The sequence below is a fragment of the Salvelinus sp. IW2-2015 genome, linkage group LG18, assembly GCF_002910315.2.
Source record: "Salvelinus sp. IW2-2015 linkage group LG18, ASM291031v2, whole genome shotgun sequence".
Classification (NCBI taxonomy): Eukaryota; Metazoa; Chordata; class Actinopteri; order Salmoniformes; family Salmonidae; genus Salvelinus; species Salvelinus sp. IW2-2015.
This window is the reverse complement of record NC_036858.1, coordinates 33,318,878-33,335,871: the sequence shown is the minus strand read 5'-3', so window position 1 is coordinate 33,335,871 and position 16,994 is coordinate 33,318,878. Positions and strand designations below refer to the sequence as shown.

The following is a 16,994-nucleotide window of genomic DNA, read 5'->3' as shown; positions in this document are numbered from 1 at the left end:
CTCTCTCTCTCTCTTCCTCTCCTCTCTCTCTCGCTCCTCTCCTCTCTCTCTCCCCCCACCCCCCCTCTCCCCGCGCCCCCCCCCCCCCCCCGCCCCCCCCCCCCCACCCCCACCCCCCCCCCCTCCCCCCCCCCCCGCCCCCCCCCCCCCCCCCCCCCCCCCGCCCCCCCCGCCCCCCCCCCCCCCCCCCCCCCGCCCCCCCCCCCCCCCCCACCCCGCCCCCCTCCCCGCCCCCACCCCCCGCCCCCCCCCCCCCCCCCCCGCCCCCCCCCCCCCCACCCGCCCCCCCACCCACCCCCCCCGCCCCCCCCCCCCCCCCCCGCCCGCCCCCCTTCTCTTTCTTTATCTCTCCCTCTCTCCCTCTCCCCTCTCTCTCTCTCTCCTCTCTCTCTCTCCCCCTCTTCTTCTCTCCCTCCCTCCCTCCCTCTCCCCTCTCTATCTCTTTCTCTTTCTCTCTCCCTCTCTCCCTCTCCTCTCTGCCTCCCTCTCTCTCTCTCTCTCTCTCTCTCTCTCTCTCTCTCTCTCTCTCTCTCCCCTCTGCTCCCACACCCTCTCTTCTTTTTTCAGCTCCTCCAGCCTGCAACCCTATCAGCATTGCTCATACTCAGAGTGTGTGTCAGAGTGGGTGTCAGTGGGAGAGTGTGTGTATGTGTGCCCAGGTGCCAGAATAGGGGCTGAGAGAAGTCAGCTCCAGGACATTATAGCTGAAGGAGAGTGGACAGAGCTCTCTGAGGGGGCCCTGACAACTATGGAGCAAACGCATTGAGGGCCCCCCCAGAAAGACAAAAAGACAGACAAACGGACAGAAACACAGAAAAGGGGAAGGTATCACACAATAATGGTGACAGAAGAGGTTATAATCACCTTGTCCGGTGGAGCACCATGGGGCTTTCGTCTCCAGGGGGGCGTGGAGCACCAGAAACCACTTCAGGTGGCCAAGGTATGGCTTCAGTGAAAGATAGGATGGTAAAACTGTTACAAAGGATACATTCTGAATAATTGCAGAAAAAATGGTGGGGGTTCATTTTTTACGATGACAGTGCATTCTATGATATACTGTAGGGAGTCTGGAATTAGTGGGATATAAAGGGTTGTGAATGTGGTTCGGATGGAATATTGGCTGCCACCATGGGCAGGGGCCGAAAGGCCTGAGGATAACTCATGTGTCTGTTCTGGAATGGGTCTCATGTGTAGACATTGGAGTGATTGATAGAGCTGTTGAACTTTAAAGTTCTACTGCTTGGAAAGTACCCATTAAAAAAAATCTATATTACACTATGGTCTAAATACTATAGTATTACTATATTTATATACTATAGTTTTGACTGTAGTGTTGGGATATGGGGGAGGGAATAGGCATGGTATATGTCAATTAAATACTGTAATATTTACTATAGTTTAAAAAAGTGGTGTTTTTGCAGGCTTTTTAGCAGATTATACTGTAGTATTTACTATAGTCTTCTACGGTATACGACAACATTTTATAGTAAGTAATACACATGATTGAGGGATACTACAGTGTGTAGTATGGTATTCTACAGTTTACTACAGAATTCTATAAGAAGTACTGTAGAATTCTCTAGTAAACTGTAATATTTTTTTCATGTGGGTATGTAGCAACCCCTCTCAACCTCCCATGTGGTATGTTTTTTTCTTTATTCACCTTTCATATCAGTAGTCATAGATCTTGGGTGTGTAAGAAATAGTGTGTTTCTATGCAGACATCATTTCATGTTTCATTTTGATCATGAAGCTCTAATGACATGGGGAAAAAATATCTAGCTGTAAAATACACATGAAGTACTGTTTTCCATAAAGCTTTTGGTGCATGATTACGCCGATGTTAGACAGATCAGGGTCATCATTTGCAGAAGGTCATCATTGGCACTCGTTTCTGAGTGGCTGCTTCTCAGTCAGTCACTACACACATTCACAAGAGGTTATTCAGTTTAGCAAAGTTGTCATAGATACTGTACATACAGCATATCAGTTCACAGTTCAGGAAGGATTTACGTAAAAGTATTTCTGTTGGATCTATTCTCTGCCCATCTGAATATAAGTCATTTTTCTTGATAGATTATTTTAGTACACACACACACACACACACACACACACACACACACACACACACACACACACACACACACACACACACACACACACACACACACACACACACACACACACAGAAACCACATTTACTGAGTGTTAACTGAGAATAATTTGCTTTCAACCTGGCTATTCTGGGTTGAGGGGTGACTCACTAAGGTGTGTGTTTCAGCCTAGTGAAGGTTGTATTCTTTGCCAGTGCTCCAAAACAAAGACAAAATACTCTATCTTCACACACATCAATGTAAACATTGATGTATCCAGTTTCTACCAGAGTAAAAGGTTCTTATAGGTCAGGGATATTCAACTCTTACCCTACGAGGTCCGGAGCCTGCTGGTTTTCTGTTCTACCTGATAATTAATTGCACACACCTGGTGTCCCAGGTCTAAAGCAGTCCCTGACTAGAGGGGAACAATGTAAAAAATGCAGTGGAACTGGCTTCGAGGTCCAGAGTTGTGTTTGAGGGTTCTAGGTCATGTAGCTTCAACATGCACACACTCTTGAGATCTCATAGGTTGCATCAACACGACGGCCGTACCCTACTTCCTGAATTGCATGATCGAGAACAATATTATTGTTAGAGCCCTTAGAATAATGGTTCGTCAAAAATAGTAGATCATAATCCAACATGGAGGTGAGTTGCGCAGAAGCTTAGGACGTCAGCTCACCTTATCTGAACAGACAGCTGTGTCTGTGGCGGCCAATCTAAAAGCGTATGACCCCTGACCTCAGAAATGGAGGCGGAATAATCATGTTAGGTGTGTGTGTGTGTGTGTGTGTGCACATGTGAATCTGCATGTGCGTGTGTGTGTTTTGATACAGGGGCAGCAGCCAGGAGCTAAGACCACAAGGTGACTGATTGACTTATTAATGTCCCCTTCCTCAAGTAACAACACAAAGTCAGGGCCACTTTGATAGGGTTAGCTAACTGGGACCTGTGATATAATTACGGGTCAACAATGTCAGCCCTGAATATTCTTATAGTGATGAATTGGGTTGAACCCTGTGTACCTGGCCTCAGATCCAAACAATGAACTCATGCACAGTATTTGTAGCCATAACATATTCAATATGCAGATGTTTTTAGTATCATATCCTAGAGTAACCTCTAGGGGTCTAGGATAAATAAATTCCTCTGCAATATACTAGGTACTACACAACTTACATGTACACAGTATAATAGCATAGGACTGGCAGGCTGCTGCCTATCGGTTGACCCTGTACACAAATAGAGGGAGAGTGCATGGGGGAGTAGAGGTGCTGGCTGGCATTTCCCTGATAAAGTGGGTAAGAGGGTTTCACTTCTGCCACAGGTTGTGGGCAATGTCTGTAGCACGTCCAAGCTGTCAGAGCAAGTCATCAAGACTAGACATCAAGAGCGGCTTTGTCATGTTCTCCATGCAATATCACTTTTCAGATAAAAGGAGAGATGACAGAGATAAATAGTTGGAGAGGGAGAGTGAACGTTAGAAAAAGAGATCGTAATGAAGAGAGAGTATCGTAATGGGTGCTGTTGGCAGTCTCATATTGAATACTGTGTGTGATATTTTGTCTCTCTGCTGGTGTAGGTGCGTAAGCGCAGTAAGGCATGCAGGGCAGGACTGCGGGAGGGTGATGAGCTGGTGTCCATCAACAACCAGCCATGTGGAGGTCTGTCCCACGCCCAGGCCATGACCATAATCGACAGCTCCCCAGGAATACTACACATCCAGGTCAAGAGGTCAGAGAGCAGTTACAATCACCATTGATGGGTACACCTGTCTGTCAAATAACCCTGCTGTTAACATATTGTTTTACATACTATATTAGCATTAAGTGCTACTCCATCATTAAGTTTTACTCCATCATGAAGTGCTACTCCATCATAAAGTTTTACTCCATCGTGAAGTGCTACTCCATCATTAAGGGCTACTTCATCATTAACTTCAGGATTGGTGGGTCCCCTACGGGACGGTTGAGCTAACGTAGGCTAATGCGATTAGCATGAGGATGTAAGTAACAAGAACATTTCCCAGGACATAGACATATCTGATATTGGCAGAAAGCTTAAATTCTTGTTCATCTAACTGCACTGTCCAATTTACAGTAGCTATTACAGTGAAAGAATACCAAAGCTATTGTTTGAGGAGTGCACAGCTTTGAACATGAAAAGTTATTAATAAACAAATTAGGCACATTTGGGCAGTCCTGATACAAAATTTTGAACATAAATGCAATGGTTCATTGGATCAGTCTAAAACTTTGCACATACACTGCTGCCATCTAATGGCCAAAATCAAAATTGCAACTGGGCTGGAATAATACATTATGGCCTTTCTCTTGCATTTCAAAGATGATTGTACCAAAAAATACTAAAGAAAGGTTGTATTATCTTTTACCAGAAATATTGTGTTATATTCTCCTACATTCCTTTCACATTTCCACACACTTAAAAGTGTTTCCTTTCAAATGGTACCAAGAATATGCATATCCTTACTTCAGGGCCTGAGCTTCAGGCAGTTAGATTGGGTATGTCATTTTAGGCGAAAATTGAAAAAAAGGGGCCGATCCTTAAGAGGTTTTACTCCATCATTAAGTTTTAATCAATCATTAAGTTTTACTCCATCATTAAGTTTTACTCCATTATTAAGTTTTACTCCATCATTAAGTTTTNGTTTTACTCCATCATTAAGTTTTAATCAATCATTAAGTTTTACTCCATCATTAAGTTTTACTCCATTATTAAGTTTTACTCCATCATTAAGTTTTACTCCACCATTAAGTTTTACTCCATCATTCATTTTTACTCCATCATTAAGTTTTAATCAATCATTAAGTTTTACTCCATCATTAAGTTTTACTCCACCATTAAGTTTTAATCAATCATTAAGTTTTACTCCATTATTAAGTGATACTCCATCATTAAGTTTTACTCCATCATTAAGTTTTAATCAATCATTAATGTTTACTCCATCATTACGTGCTACACAAATAGGATAGGCCAGAACAGTATGACCAACAATACTTAAAACCTCTAACGAGTCACAAACCCGGATCCGGGATCCCCCCCATCAAAAAAGCTGACTAGCATAGCCTAGCCTAAAGCCACAGGGATATCATATAATAAAATGTTCATGAAATCACAAGTCCAAGACACCAAATGAAAGATACACATCTTGTGAATCCAGCCATCATTTCTGATTTTTAAAATGTTTTACAGGGAAGACACAATATGTATTTCTATTAGCTAACCACCATAGCAAAAGACACAACTTTTTTTTCCCACAATTTTTTTCCTGCATAGGTAGCTATCACAAATTCGACCAAATAAAGATATAAATAGTCACTAACCAAGAAACAACTTCATCAGATGACAGTCTGATAACATTTTTATTGTATAGCATATGTTTTGTTCGAAAAATGTGCATATTTCAGGTATAAATCATAGTTTTACATTGCAGCCACCATCACAACTCTCACCAAAGCAACTAGAATAACTACAGAGAGCAAACGTGAATTACCTAAATACTCATCATAAAACATTTATGAAAAATACACAGCGTACAGCAAATGAAAGACAAAGATCTTGTGAATCCAGACAATATTTCAGATTCTTTAAGTGTTTTACAGCGAAAACACAATTTAGCATTATATTAGCTTACTACAATAGCCAACCACACAACAGCATTGATTCAAGCCAACAGTAGTGATAACGAATAAACCAGCAAAAGATATACATTTTTTCACTAACCTTCTCAAACTTCTTCAGATGACAGTCCTATAACATCATATTACACAATACATATATTGTTTGTTCGAAAATGTGCATATTTAGCGGCACAAATCGTGGTTATACAATGAGAATAGTAGCCAAGCTGCCAACAAAATGTCGGGAGAAATCTTGGGAGAGGCACCTAATCTAATCAATAACTAATCATAAACTTGACAAAAAAATACAGGTTGGACAGCAAATGAAAGATACATTAGTTCTTAATGCAACCGCTGTGTTAGATTTTTAAAATTAACGTAACTACGACATACAGCGTGCGCTAAAGCGAGACCGCACCGAAATTAATGGCCGAATAATAGTTTTACATTTTTCAACAGAACAACGAATTAACATCATAAATAGTTCTTACTTTTTGATGAGCTTCCATCAGAATCTTGTGCAAGTGGTCCTTTGTCCAGAATCATCGTTGCTCGGTTGTAGATTGCCGTCTTCAACTTAGGAATTAGCAGCAAACATTAGCTATGTGGCCCAGACGTGCCCAACTCTTCATAACGCAGGACAAAGAAATATCCGAAAATCGCAATATACTGATATAAACTGATATAACTCGGTTTAAAATAACTACATTATGATGTCTTTAACACCTATATCGAATAAAATCAGAGCCGGATATATCTAAGGCCTATAACGARAGCTTTTCWRAATGCMWTCCTGAGGTCCTCCTCTGCGCCATGACGAACGTTGAAAAGAGTGCACCCCCGGTTCCATGAGCCTTTATATGGCCTCAGATCTGCCTAGCAACACAATTCCAATTCTCACTGCTTACTGACATCTAGGGGAAATCGTATGCAGTGCATGTCGACTCATAGATCGCATGCAATTTAATAAACTGACCCTGGAACAGAGCATCGATTTCAGATTTCTCACTTCCTGACAGGAAGTTAGCTGCAACTTGAGTTCTGTTTTACTCACAGATATAATTCAAACGGTTTTAGAAACTAGAGAGTGTTTCCTATCCAATAGTAATAATAATATGCATATTGTACGAGCAAGAATTGAGTACGAGGCAGTTTAATTTGGGAACGAATTTTTACAAAGTCGAAATGGCGCCCCCCTATTGACAAGAAGTAACCGTGTTGTGAATTTGCTCCTACAGGGCGCCGGCAGGGTTCCAGTCCGTGGTGCTGTTGACCCGCGCCCCATCACCCCGTATCGACAAAGAGTACCGAGCCACCCTGCGCACCATGTCCCCCTCCTCCAGACTACACCACACAGCCACTGTCATGGAGGTCCCCCATGGCAGGTCCTCCCTCCTATCCCCCATGGTGCGCAGAAGCATCACCTCGCCCCCAGGCAGTGAGGCCTACTATGGGGAGACAGACAGTGACGCAGAAGTGGCGGCCAACGAGAGGCAGAGGAGGCAGAAGCACAGAAATCCCAGCAACTTACCCGGAAAAGCCTTCGGTAGAGCCTCCCCGGAAGGAGGGGAGACCTCAGAGTTTAGCGGCTATGACAGTGCCCCAGATGCCCGGGTCTACCCAGGGCTCCAGGGCCACGGGTTACTGGATGGCAGAGGAGGGGGGGAGGGCCTGCCAGGGGTGGCCCGCAGGGAGGTGATCTACCAGCCCCCTCCAGGGATGTGGTCCTCCCAGACCTCCACAGAGACATCCTCCATCATCTCCTCGGTTGAGGACCAGGTCTCAGGGCAGGACAGAGTGGTGGAGGAGGACAGAACCTTCCAGGAGCCATCCAACGTTGTCCCACTGGTGTCACCCGAGAGGGCCAAGGAGGCCATGCAGCTGAGCTCCCGTAGGCAGATGGTGCCCATGGTGGGGCCTATAGACACCCCTCTGGACGAGGAGCTCAGTGTCACATACATGGACAAGGCCAAGCAAGCCAGTGAGTATACAAATCATGACCCATAGGGTGATACGGGATTTGTTACTGTACAAATAATTAGTCATGTAATGGCTAGTTGAGGTTGGCACTGCATAACAAATTAGATTGTCCTCTCAGGTAAAGGCAGAGGGTTCCCCATGAGACAGCATTAGTCTGCATGGGGCCATTTTAAGAGGACAGAGGCGGTCCCTTCTACGTAGAACAGGGGCTATATTTGTCCCCTGGTTCAGTTGCCCGGTAACCTGAGCACTGCATGTATGAACTGGGAAAAGCATTTCCATGCAGCTGCTATCTGGTATCAAATAGCAGAGTCCTTCTCCCCTGTCTCACTTTCCCTCTTTGACCACTTTTATACATCACTCTGTCCTTCTCCTCCACTATATTCCCCTCTCATGTTCATGTCTTGCTACGTCTCGCTAAGACTGAAATAAAAAACAAGGGTACGTTTAAGAAAAACATACATATTTACATGTATAAGTAAGACACGTGTAAAACAGAGTAAACAAAATGTGATAACATTCCATTCATACACATATGAATATACAAAATACACACACGTGGTGTCTTTGGCCGGATGGTTAGGCACCAATACACCAATAGCTAATAATAGTGAGGCGGGGTGCCCTCTGCTCTGATCAGTCTGTCAGGCAGCTGATGTATGGACCAGTGACCTGGGCTAACAGCTGAAGAATCCATGTTTGTGTATCAGAGATGAAGAGGTTTGTTATGGGATGATGTTCCGTCACAGATGTTTCAAATGCTCCACTTAGTCCAAAGGAACACAGAAATGTATGGTTTTAAGATAAGGCCAAGAACGGATCAGTAAAATGAATCAATTATGTCGGTGTGAGAAAACATATCAGCCATTAAAACTCATTTTGGAAAGCCACCTAAAGCAGGATCACATAAGTAGTTGTAATCTTTTGAGTTTGTCAAGCAAAGACGATCCCGAGACAGATGGACTACATGGCAGATTAAAGGGAAATTCCATATATAAAAATGCTTTGTTACAATAACAGAGAATCTCTGTTATCTACAGTAGAGTATGTGATCATTTCATACTTTATGCCAATAATAAACTCCTGACAAAGTACATAAATAGAAAATATTTACAACATGTCCACCTGTCAGTCATAAACTTCAGGACAGGGAGGGCTGAGACTATTCAAAGATGTTTCTTTTTTAACAAGTTATTGAAATAAAATGCCATTAATCCCTAGGTGTCCCTAATTACAGGTTCACATTCACATGTCCTGTTCAGGGACACTGCCGGTGACAAATTATATAACAACTCCTTACATAGTTGGGCACATTGGGATCATAGATTTAGCCTCCCTACGCTAATTAAAACCATAACAAATTAGTGGAAATGTACAACCTCTGCCTAGAAGATGGGACTTTCCGTTAACACTTTCTGCTATTTGGTGAAGTTAGTAGCTGGGAACTAGGGATTTTTCCTTTACCTTGGTTAATGTGAAAAGCATGTAGCTTGCCAGTCATTTTACAGAATGTGCCCTGGTAGCATCTTAGAAGATGGATGCTTGTTAAAGACTCTCCCTGTTGTTTTTAGAACCTGGTGTCATGCTGAGTTCTCCATTTAAAGGTTAAATCTGGTCGCTCATCACTGGTATAAAAGAAAATCCCCCTTTACTGTCGTCAATGCATCACAGTCCACCCTATAAAAGACTCTCCCGTGATCTTTTTGTGTATATTATGTTAGATTCAGTTCCAATTTAAGTTAATCAGTTCAGATGAATTATAACTCCTATTAAAGAGAGCTTTTTTTTTTTAAATGTGGCGACTGGACTGAAACCGGAAATGACCCTAACCAAGATGACATAGAAACAGTAATGGCATTTCTACAGACGTGCCCACCCTAAAACATGCTCTCTGACCCCTACAGAACTGAACCGGGGTGACACGGTTCAAGACAAAAAGGTGAAGGAGGCCAGAACCAAGTGCCGCTCTATCGCCTCCCTTCTGACAGATGCCCCCAACCCCAACTCCAAGGGCGTGCTGATGTTCAAGAAGCGCAGGCAGCGCTCCAAGAAGTACACGCTGACCAGCTTCGGCAGCGTGGACGAGGACATGCAGCACAATTCCCCAGAGGAAGACGGTCTCTTCCCAGGAAGCGAGTCGGAGTTTGATGAGGATGGCTTCTCGGCCGCCCCCGACACCACCTGGGACAGTGACTACCTGGATGCGCTGGAGAAGAGGGCGACCGCAGGTGGAGAGCGAGGGGACGGGACAGAAGATGCCCCTAGTCCCGGCCTGAGTGACATCTCTGGGAAGGGCGCCCAGCTGTTTGAGCAGCAGAGGAAGAGGGCGGCCGAGCACGCCAAGAAGGTGGCTGCCGCCCAACCTCAGATAAGGACCCAATCACCGAACCAAATACAGATCCAGGAGCAGCCTCAGCCATATGCACAGAGCCAGCCCCAGCCAGAAACACAACCACAGATGTACCAGCCTCAGCAGCCTATGGCACCACCGCCCCCTGTAGCCTTCCAGGAGGAGGCTCGGTGTCTGGCAGTGAGGCCTATGGCACCGGCCCCAGCTGCCTACAGCATGGCTAATGGAGACGTTGCCTACTCTCCAGTGAGCACGGCTGGCATGGTGATGTCACCCCTGACTGTGGCACCCAACCCAATCACCACCCAAGTGTCGATCTTAACCACCCACATACCTCCACCCCAAACACCGCTGCCAGAACTCTCCTCCAGCTCTGTGCTCAACAGAACAGCCCGCCCCTTCAACCCAGGGTTTGTGACCAACCGAGCCGCCACCGCTCCTGTTGTGTTCCGCCCTGTCGTCACCAAAAGCGCCCCGCGCCCGGCGACCTCGGTGTCTATTGTAGGACCTTCCTTCTCCACCTCATCAGAGCCGCCTCCAAGTGGTAATCCCGCCTTCTTCTCTCCCCCATCCTCTGTGTCCAGAGGACCCTTCTCCACCTCCGCCTCAGCACTGGCCACTCATCCCCGTCCTGCCTTCTCTGTGGAGAACCTGGCAGAACCACCCATGCCCTCTGTTCAACAGGTGTCCTTCACAGCCATACCTCCACCCCCAGCACAATTCTCAGGTGGCCCCATACCCCCACCTCCAGGATCATTTGCCAATGTACCCTCAATTCCACCTCCATCACCATTCTCAGGTGCACCCATACCCCAAGCCCCAGTCTCAGTGGCTCAATCAGCCCCAGCTCCAGTGTCTTTCGACCCCATACACCAACCTCAAGTTTCTGTTGCCCAGATGTCCCAAGCTTCTGTCTCAGTTGTCCCACTCCCAAACCCCACAACCCCAACACCTATACTCAGATCCCCCATGTCCAAGGTCCCACCTGCCCCTGGCGGTCGTACCGGCATCCTCCTGGAGGCTCGTCGGCACAGCGGCAGGAGGCCCATGTTTCGAGTCCCTGCTGAGAAGAAGAGCTCTCCAAACCCTGACCTGCTGAACATGGTGCAGAACCTGGATGACAGGCCCCGCTACAGAAGCTACTCAGAGAGTGTGATGGGCTTTGAGTCAGGTGCAGAGGAAGACCAGGGTGCTGAAGTCTGCCGGGGAAGGATGCCTCCACTGGTGGCCCCCAAACCCAGGGTCATCCACGAGGCCCCTCAGATCCCCCAGGAAGAAGGCAAGGGGGCTCAGCTGTTTGCCCGCAGGCAGAGCCGCATGGACCGGTATGTGGTAGACACCCCTCAGGTGACCGCCTACCGGCAAGAGGTCATCCGCCCAGGGGTCGAGCCCCAGGATGCTCCCAACCCCAATATCAACTCACAGTGGAAGTTATCCCCCAACATCCGCGCCCCCCCGCCTATCGGCTACAACCCTCTGCTGGCCCCCTCCTGTCCTGTGGGGCCACAGAGAGATACCAGCAGGTCTGACAGGGGGGACTGGGGAGGCAAAGGAGGGATCACCTTTCAGAGGGAGGGAATCAAAGCTCTGGATTTCATGAGAAGGCAGCCTTACCAGCTCAACTCAGCTATGTTCGGGGGTAGTGTTGCCAAGCTGTCAGCGATTCCCTCCTACCAGGACCAGAGACATCAGCAGGGAGGGTACACTACTATGGTGGGCAGCACCATGACCCCTCCCAGACAGATCCCAGTCAAAGCGGCCCGTGTGTATGAGATCAAACGCTTCTCCACACCCACGCCCATGTCAGCCCCGAGCCTGGCCCCCACCGTGATCGCTCCTCGCTCAGCCACAACGCTGGGAGAGCGCCTGACCCGCTCCGAYATGATCTCCCCAACCCCTGCTCCTCTCTCCCCACCCCCTGCCCCTTTCTTTGCCCCAGCTCCTGTCTCTGCCTCACCTTCCATCCTTGCTCCTACCTATTCAGGGGGCCTGCCTGGACTGCCCAGAATCAATGTTACCCCTGTCCGCAACCCCATCCCCATCCCCCACCCAGCACCCTATCCTGGAGTGTCCTACAGTGGGCTCCAAGGAGCCAAGCAGTTTCAGAGTGCCCCTGAGCTTAGTTTCCTTGCTAACCTTCCCACTCCCCTAAGGGCGAATGCCATGCAGGCGCCAAAACCCCGCTTCATCGCCACCAAGGTGGGCGTCCAGCCGTGTGTGTGGAGACCAGGTGCCATGTGATCAGGTGGGAGTGGGAGATCATGTCTGTCACTAAGAACTGGACACATCTCAGCCCTAAAACAAATATCTGCAAAACAATAAAGTAATAAGGTGGTCAAATACTGATCAATGAGCTTGTTCAGTACCTAACAAAAATGTTTTTACGAGTGCCTTGCAAAAGTATTCATCCCCCCGTTTTTCCTATTTTGTTGCATTACAACCTGTAATTTGAATTGATTTTAATTTACATATCATGTCATGGGCATACACAAAATAGTCCAAATTGGTGAAGTGAAATGAAAAAAAAAACTTGTTGAAAAAAATTACAAACGGAAAAGTGGTGCTTGCATATGTATTCACTCCCTTTGCTATGAGCCCCTAAATAAGATCTGGTGCAACCAATTACCTTCAGAAGTCACATAATTAGTTAAATAAAGTCCACTTGTGTGCAATTTAAGTGTCACATGATCTGTCACATGATCTCAGTATATATACACCTGTTCTGAAAGGCCCCATAGTCTGCAACACCACTAAGCAAGGGGCACCACCAAGCAAGCGGCACCATGAAGACCAAGGAGCTCTCCAAACAGGTTAGGGACAAAGTTGTGGAGAAGTACAGATTAGGGTTGGAAGTACAGAGCACCATTAAATCCATTATTAAAAAATGGAAAGAATATGGCACCACAACAAACCTGTCAAGAGAGGGCTGCCCACCAAAACTCACAGACCAGGCAAGGAGGGCATTAATCAGAGAGGCAACAAAGAGACCAAAGATAACACTGAAGGAGCTGTAAAGCTCCACAGCGGAGATTGGAGTATCTGTCCACAGGACCACTTTAAGCCGTACACTCCACAGAGCTGGGCTTTACAGAAGAGTGGCCAGAAAAAAAGCCATTGCTTAAAGAAATAAATAAGTAAACACATTTAGTGTTCGCTAAAAGGCATGTGGGAGACTCCCCAAACATATGGAAGAAGGTACTCTGGTCAGATGGGACTAAAATTGAGCTTTTAGGCCATCAAAGAAAACGCTATGTCTGGCACAAACCCAACACCTCTCATCACCCTGAGAATACCATCCCCACAGTGAAGCATGGTGGTGGCAGCATCATGCTGTGGGCATGTTTTTCATTGGCAGGGACTGGGAAACGGGTCAGAATTGAAGGAATGATGGATGGCGCTAAATACAGGGAAATTCTTGAGGGAAACCTGTTTCAGTCTTCCAGAGATTTGAGACTGGGACAGAGGTTCACCTTCCAGCAGGACAATGACCCTAAGCATTCTGCAAAAGCAACACTTCTGTGGTTTAAGGGGAAACATTTAAATGTCTTGGAATGGCCTAGTCAAAGCCCAGACCTCAATCAAATTGAGAATCTGTCGTATGACTTAACGTTTGCTATACACCAGTGGAAACCATGCAACTTGAAGGAGCTGGAGCAGTTTTGCCTTGAAGAATGGGCAAAAATCCCAGTGGCTAGATGTGCCAAGTTCATAGAGACATACCCTAAGAAACTTGCAGCTGTAATTGCTGCAAAAGGTGGCTCTACAAAGTATCGACTTTGGGGGGGTGAATAGTTATGCACGCTCAAGTTTTCAGTTTTTTTGTCTTATTTCTTGTTTGTTTCACAATGAAAAATATTTTGCATCTTCAAAATGGTAGGCATGTTGTGTAAATCAAATGACACAAACCCCCCAAAATCTATTTTAATTCCAGGTTGTAAGGCAACAAAATAGGAAAAATGCCAAGTGGGGTGAATACTTTCGCAAGCCACTGTATTAAGTGTGTTGGATTGTAGTAATTTGAAACCCTCACTACATGAATGGTTGATTGCTGAAACTCAGAAATGTGTTTCCATTCATTTCCTTCTTTTCAACCCTTTGGTTTGTGCAGTAGAGGTAATTGGCTATCAACATCACTAAGAACTAGCCTCCTACGAACCATCCTGATCTCGCAAGAAGAGGATGGTGTGCATGAGGTAAACTAAGCACTGCGATAGACTTTAAATCATAGTCATCCATGTGATTGCAGTCGTAAATGAGCTTGCTTGTCGCACATGCTGTTAATGACATGTGTTTGTCTGGTTTGTCTGTTGAATCATTGTCTATCAGGACATTTGAATAGAGGAATTTGGTCCAGTCACGTCACACATACACAGTAGTCTACCCACTGTACGCCTGTCCTGGAGGAGGTTTGTGTAAGGCTTATCTTTCTACACAGTCAGCTAAATACTGTTTATAGGGCCATGGTAGTGAGAAAGTCTGTACTGAATTATTCTTTGAAACTTGAAATGTTGACATGTAGGATTTATTTTGAAAAAATATCACAGGAGGATTGCTGAGTGCCTGTGTCTTCCCTCTCTGATGAGAGGACAGAGGAGGAAGAGGTGAGGCTAACTCAGAGAGTGGTGAAAACAGGGCGGGTCAGAGCAGCGCTGATTCAATGTCAGACGAGTGCCAAGTACCATGATGCTTCACTCAGAGGAAACCACTGACATTTGGACCTCTCCAAAAGAGGTCATTGCTCATTTTTCATTGGGCAATGGCTAGGTCTAATATTTAATGGATCTGGGGCTGGGGCTCCCTTCCAGTCCGCTTAAGCCCTCCTTGGAAGATGAGAGGAGGGAGAAGTTCTGTTAGACCTCTCTGCATTCTGAGTGTTTGTGTTGGTGGTCAGATCTCTGGCTCCCAGTGGTCAGCGAGAAACGCTATCTGTTTTGGCTGGGCTCGTAGTCAACAGGTGTCTTGCTATCCTGTCACTGCCTATTTGCAGAGCTGATCAGACAGCGAACCGAACTGGATGAACACATTAACCTAGCACTTCCCAGACTAGTGTGCCCTTTCTGGATGTCTGGTGTCCATGTCGCCGCTCACGTTGTATTAAAACAAATGACACTAATGATGGATGTGTATTTTTTATTTATTTAATTGTGACTGAAGTGTTAAAAACATGAGAGGGGCTGTGGATATGGAAGCAGCAGGGACACACGGTCCCTGCCAAATGTTTTAAAGGGGTGTTGGTTATGAACCCAGAGTCAAGGTCCTCACTGGCATTTAGAGGAGGGGAGATATGTCAAAGTGTGAAATGAGAGAAAAACGTTAGTTTGGATTTGTCAAGGATTTCCCACAGCCGTTTAGAAATGAGAAGAAAGTGACTAGGAAAGCCTGGGTTCTGAGGCCTAGTGAGGGGGGAGGATAGAGAGAGAAGAGGGACAACCCCATTGGTGCCTCTGAAACATGGAGGTGATCAGGTAGTGTATAAAATGGGAGAGTTGACAGAGAATGAACCCAATCATGAATGGGACCATAACCGTTCATATTATTCTAACCCTGATAGCTGATGGCAATTAACTGCAAATACATACAGGCTTTTGGATATGGATACGACCCCCATTTACTGACAGGGTTCATGACTCATACCTTTCTGATGGTGGTAAATGGTTGTTATTATTAGTTGTTTTTCAAATGTATAAATCTAATTTAACCCAACATCTGTTGTGTTTATGTCATTATGGGTTTTAAAGTATGTGATATGTTGTGCATATGTGTAAAAATACAATAATAGACTTGTAATTTGAGTGTGAAAATGTCTGTTAATAATTATGCCGCAGTAAGAGCTTTTCACTGACTGAGAGATGAGCCATTTTTAGAGGAATAAAACATAGACATGTCTCCAATTGTCTGAATCATTTGATTCCACACTGCCCCCTGTCGTTCACTGTGTGACACTGCAATGATCAGATACACAACATTATTACAGAAATATTACTACAGAAAACCAGTCTAGAACAGGATAGAAATCTACACGCAAACACAATGCCTTGTTTCCCCAAAATAACACATTTTTATCCAATTCAATTACACCATCGGAGTATCTATCGTCTGTCTGTCTGTTTTAGTAATCTAAGAGAATGCCCATGTGATATTCAAAACATTTACAGTAAACCTAATTATAACACAGATTCTACAGCCAGAAAATGGTCTTTAAATTGTAAAAGGTAGCCTAACTAACATGCAGCTACTTACCAACTGAATAGAATTAAGATAAGAATTCAAATCAATATCAGTTCCAAGAAGCCGGTACAAAATCGGACTTTTCCTTGAAAAAGAGGGACTTGGTTTAGAGAAGCGTGGGGACACGGTCTCCCAAAGGAAGGGGTTAAAAGGTGGCCTTAATCCAACACCTAGCAACCTCAACAATAGGGCTGGACCTCTTTGCATAACGGTTAAGGTGTTGGCTTGAAAATTAGCTGGACCTGGGTTCAAATCCTGGTCGGGGCTACCCCCGTATTCGCTATAACATTGATTGCATTAGACCATAGAAAATATAGGTAGGCATGTAACTTACATTTGAATAGGTCATGACCCCCCACCAATATTAGAGACAGGTCAATTTGACCCCCTCAATAATATACCATGATGAATTTGATTGATTGAGGAGTGGGAGGCCCCAATGCACAACTGAGCAAGAGGACAAGTACATTAGAGTGTCTAGTTTGAGAAACACACGCTACACAAGTCCTCAACTGGCAGCTTCATTAAATAGTACCCTCAAAACACCAGTCTCAACGTCAACAGTAAAGAGGTGACTCCGGGATGCTGGCCTTCTAGGCAGGTGGCATATCAAGAAGCTGATTAAAGAGCACAATCATTACACAGGTTCACCTTTTTCTGGGGACAATAAAAAGATAAACTAAAATGTGCAACTTTGTC

At 45.5% G+C, this 16,994-nt stretch overlaps 1 protein-coding gene across 1 annotated transcript; it reads left to right on the top strand.

The window, feature by feature from the left end:
- The first annotated feature begins 609 nt into the window (after window positions 1-609).
- Window positions 610-15,953, top strand: LOC111978279 (synaptopodin 2-like protein). The gene is made up of 4 exons (XM_024008252.2): window positions 610-940; window positions 3,679-3,830; window positions 6,976-7,718; window positions 9,622-15,953. The coding sequence occupies exons 1-4, from the start codon at window positions 839-841 to the stop codon at window positions 12,306-12,308; spliced, it is 3,684 nt and encodes a 1,227-aa protein (XP_023864020.1). The 5' UTR covers window positions 610-838; the 3' UTR covers window positions 12,309-15,953.
- Window positions 15,954-16,994: the final 1,041 nt, after the last annotated feature.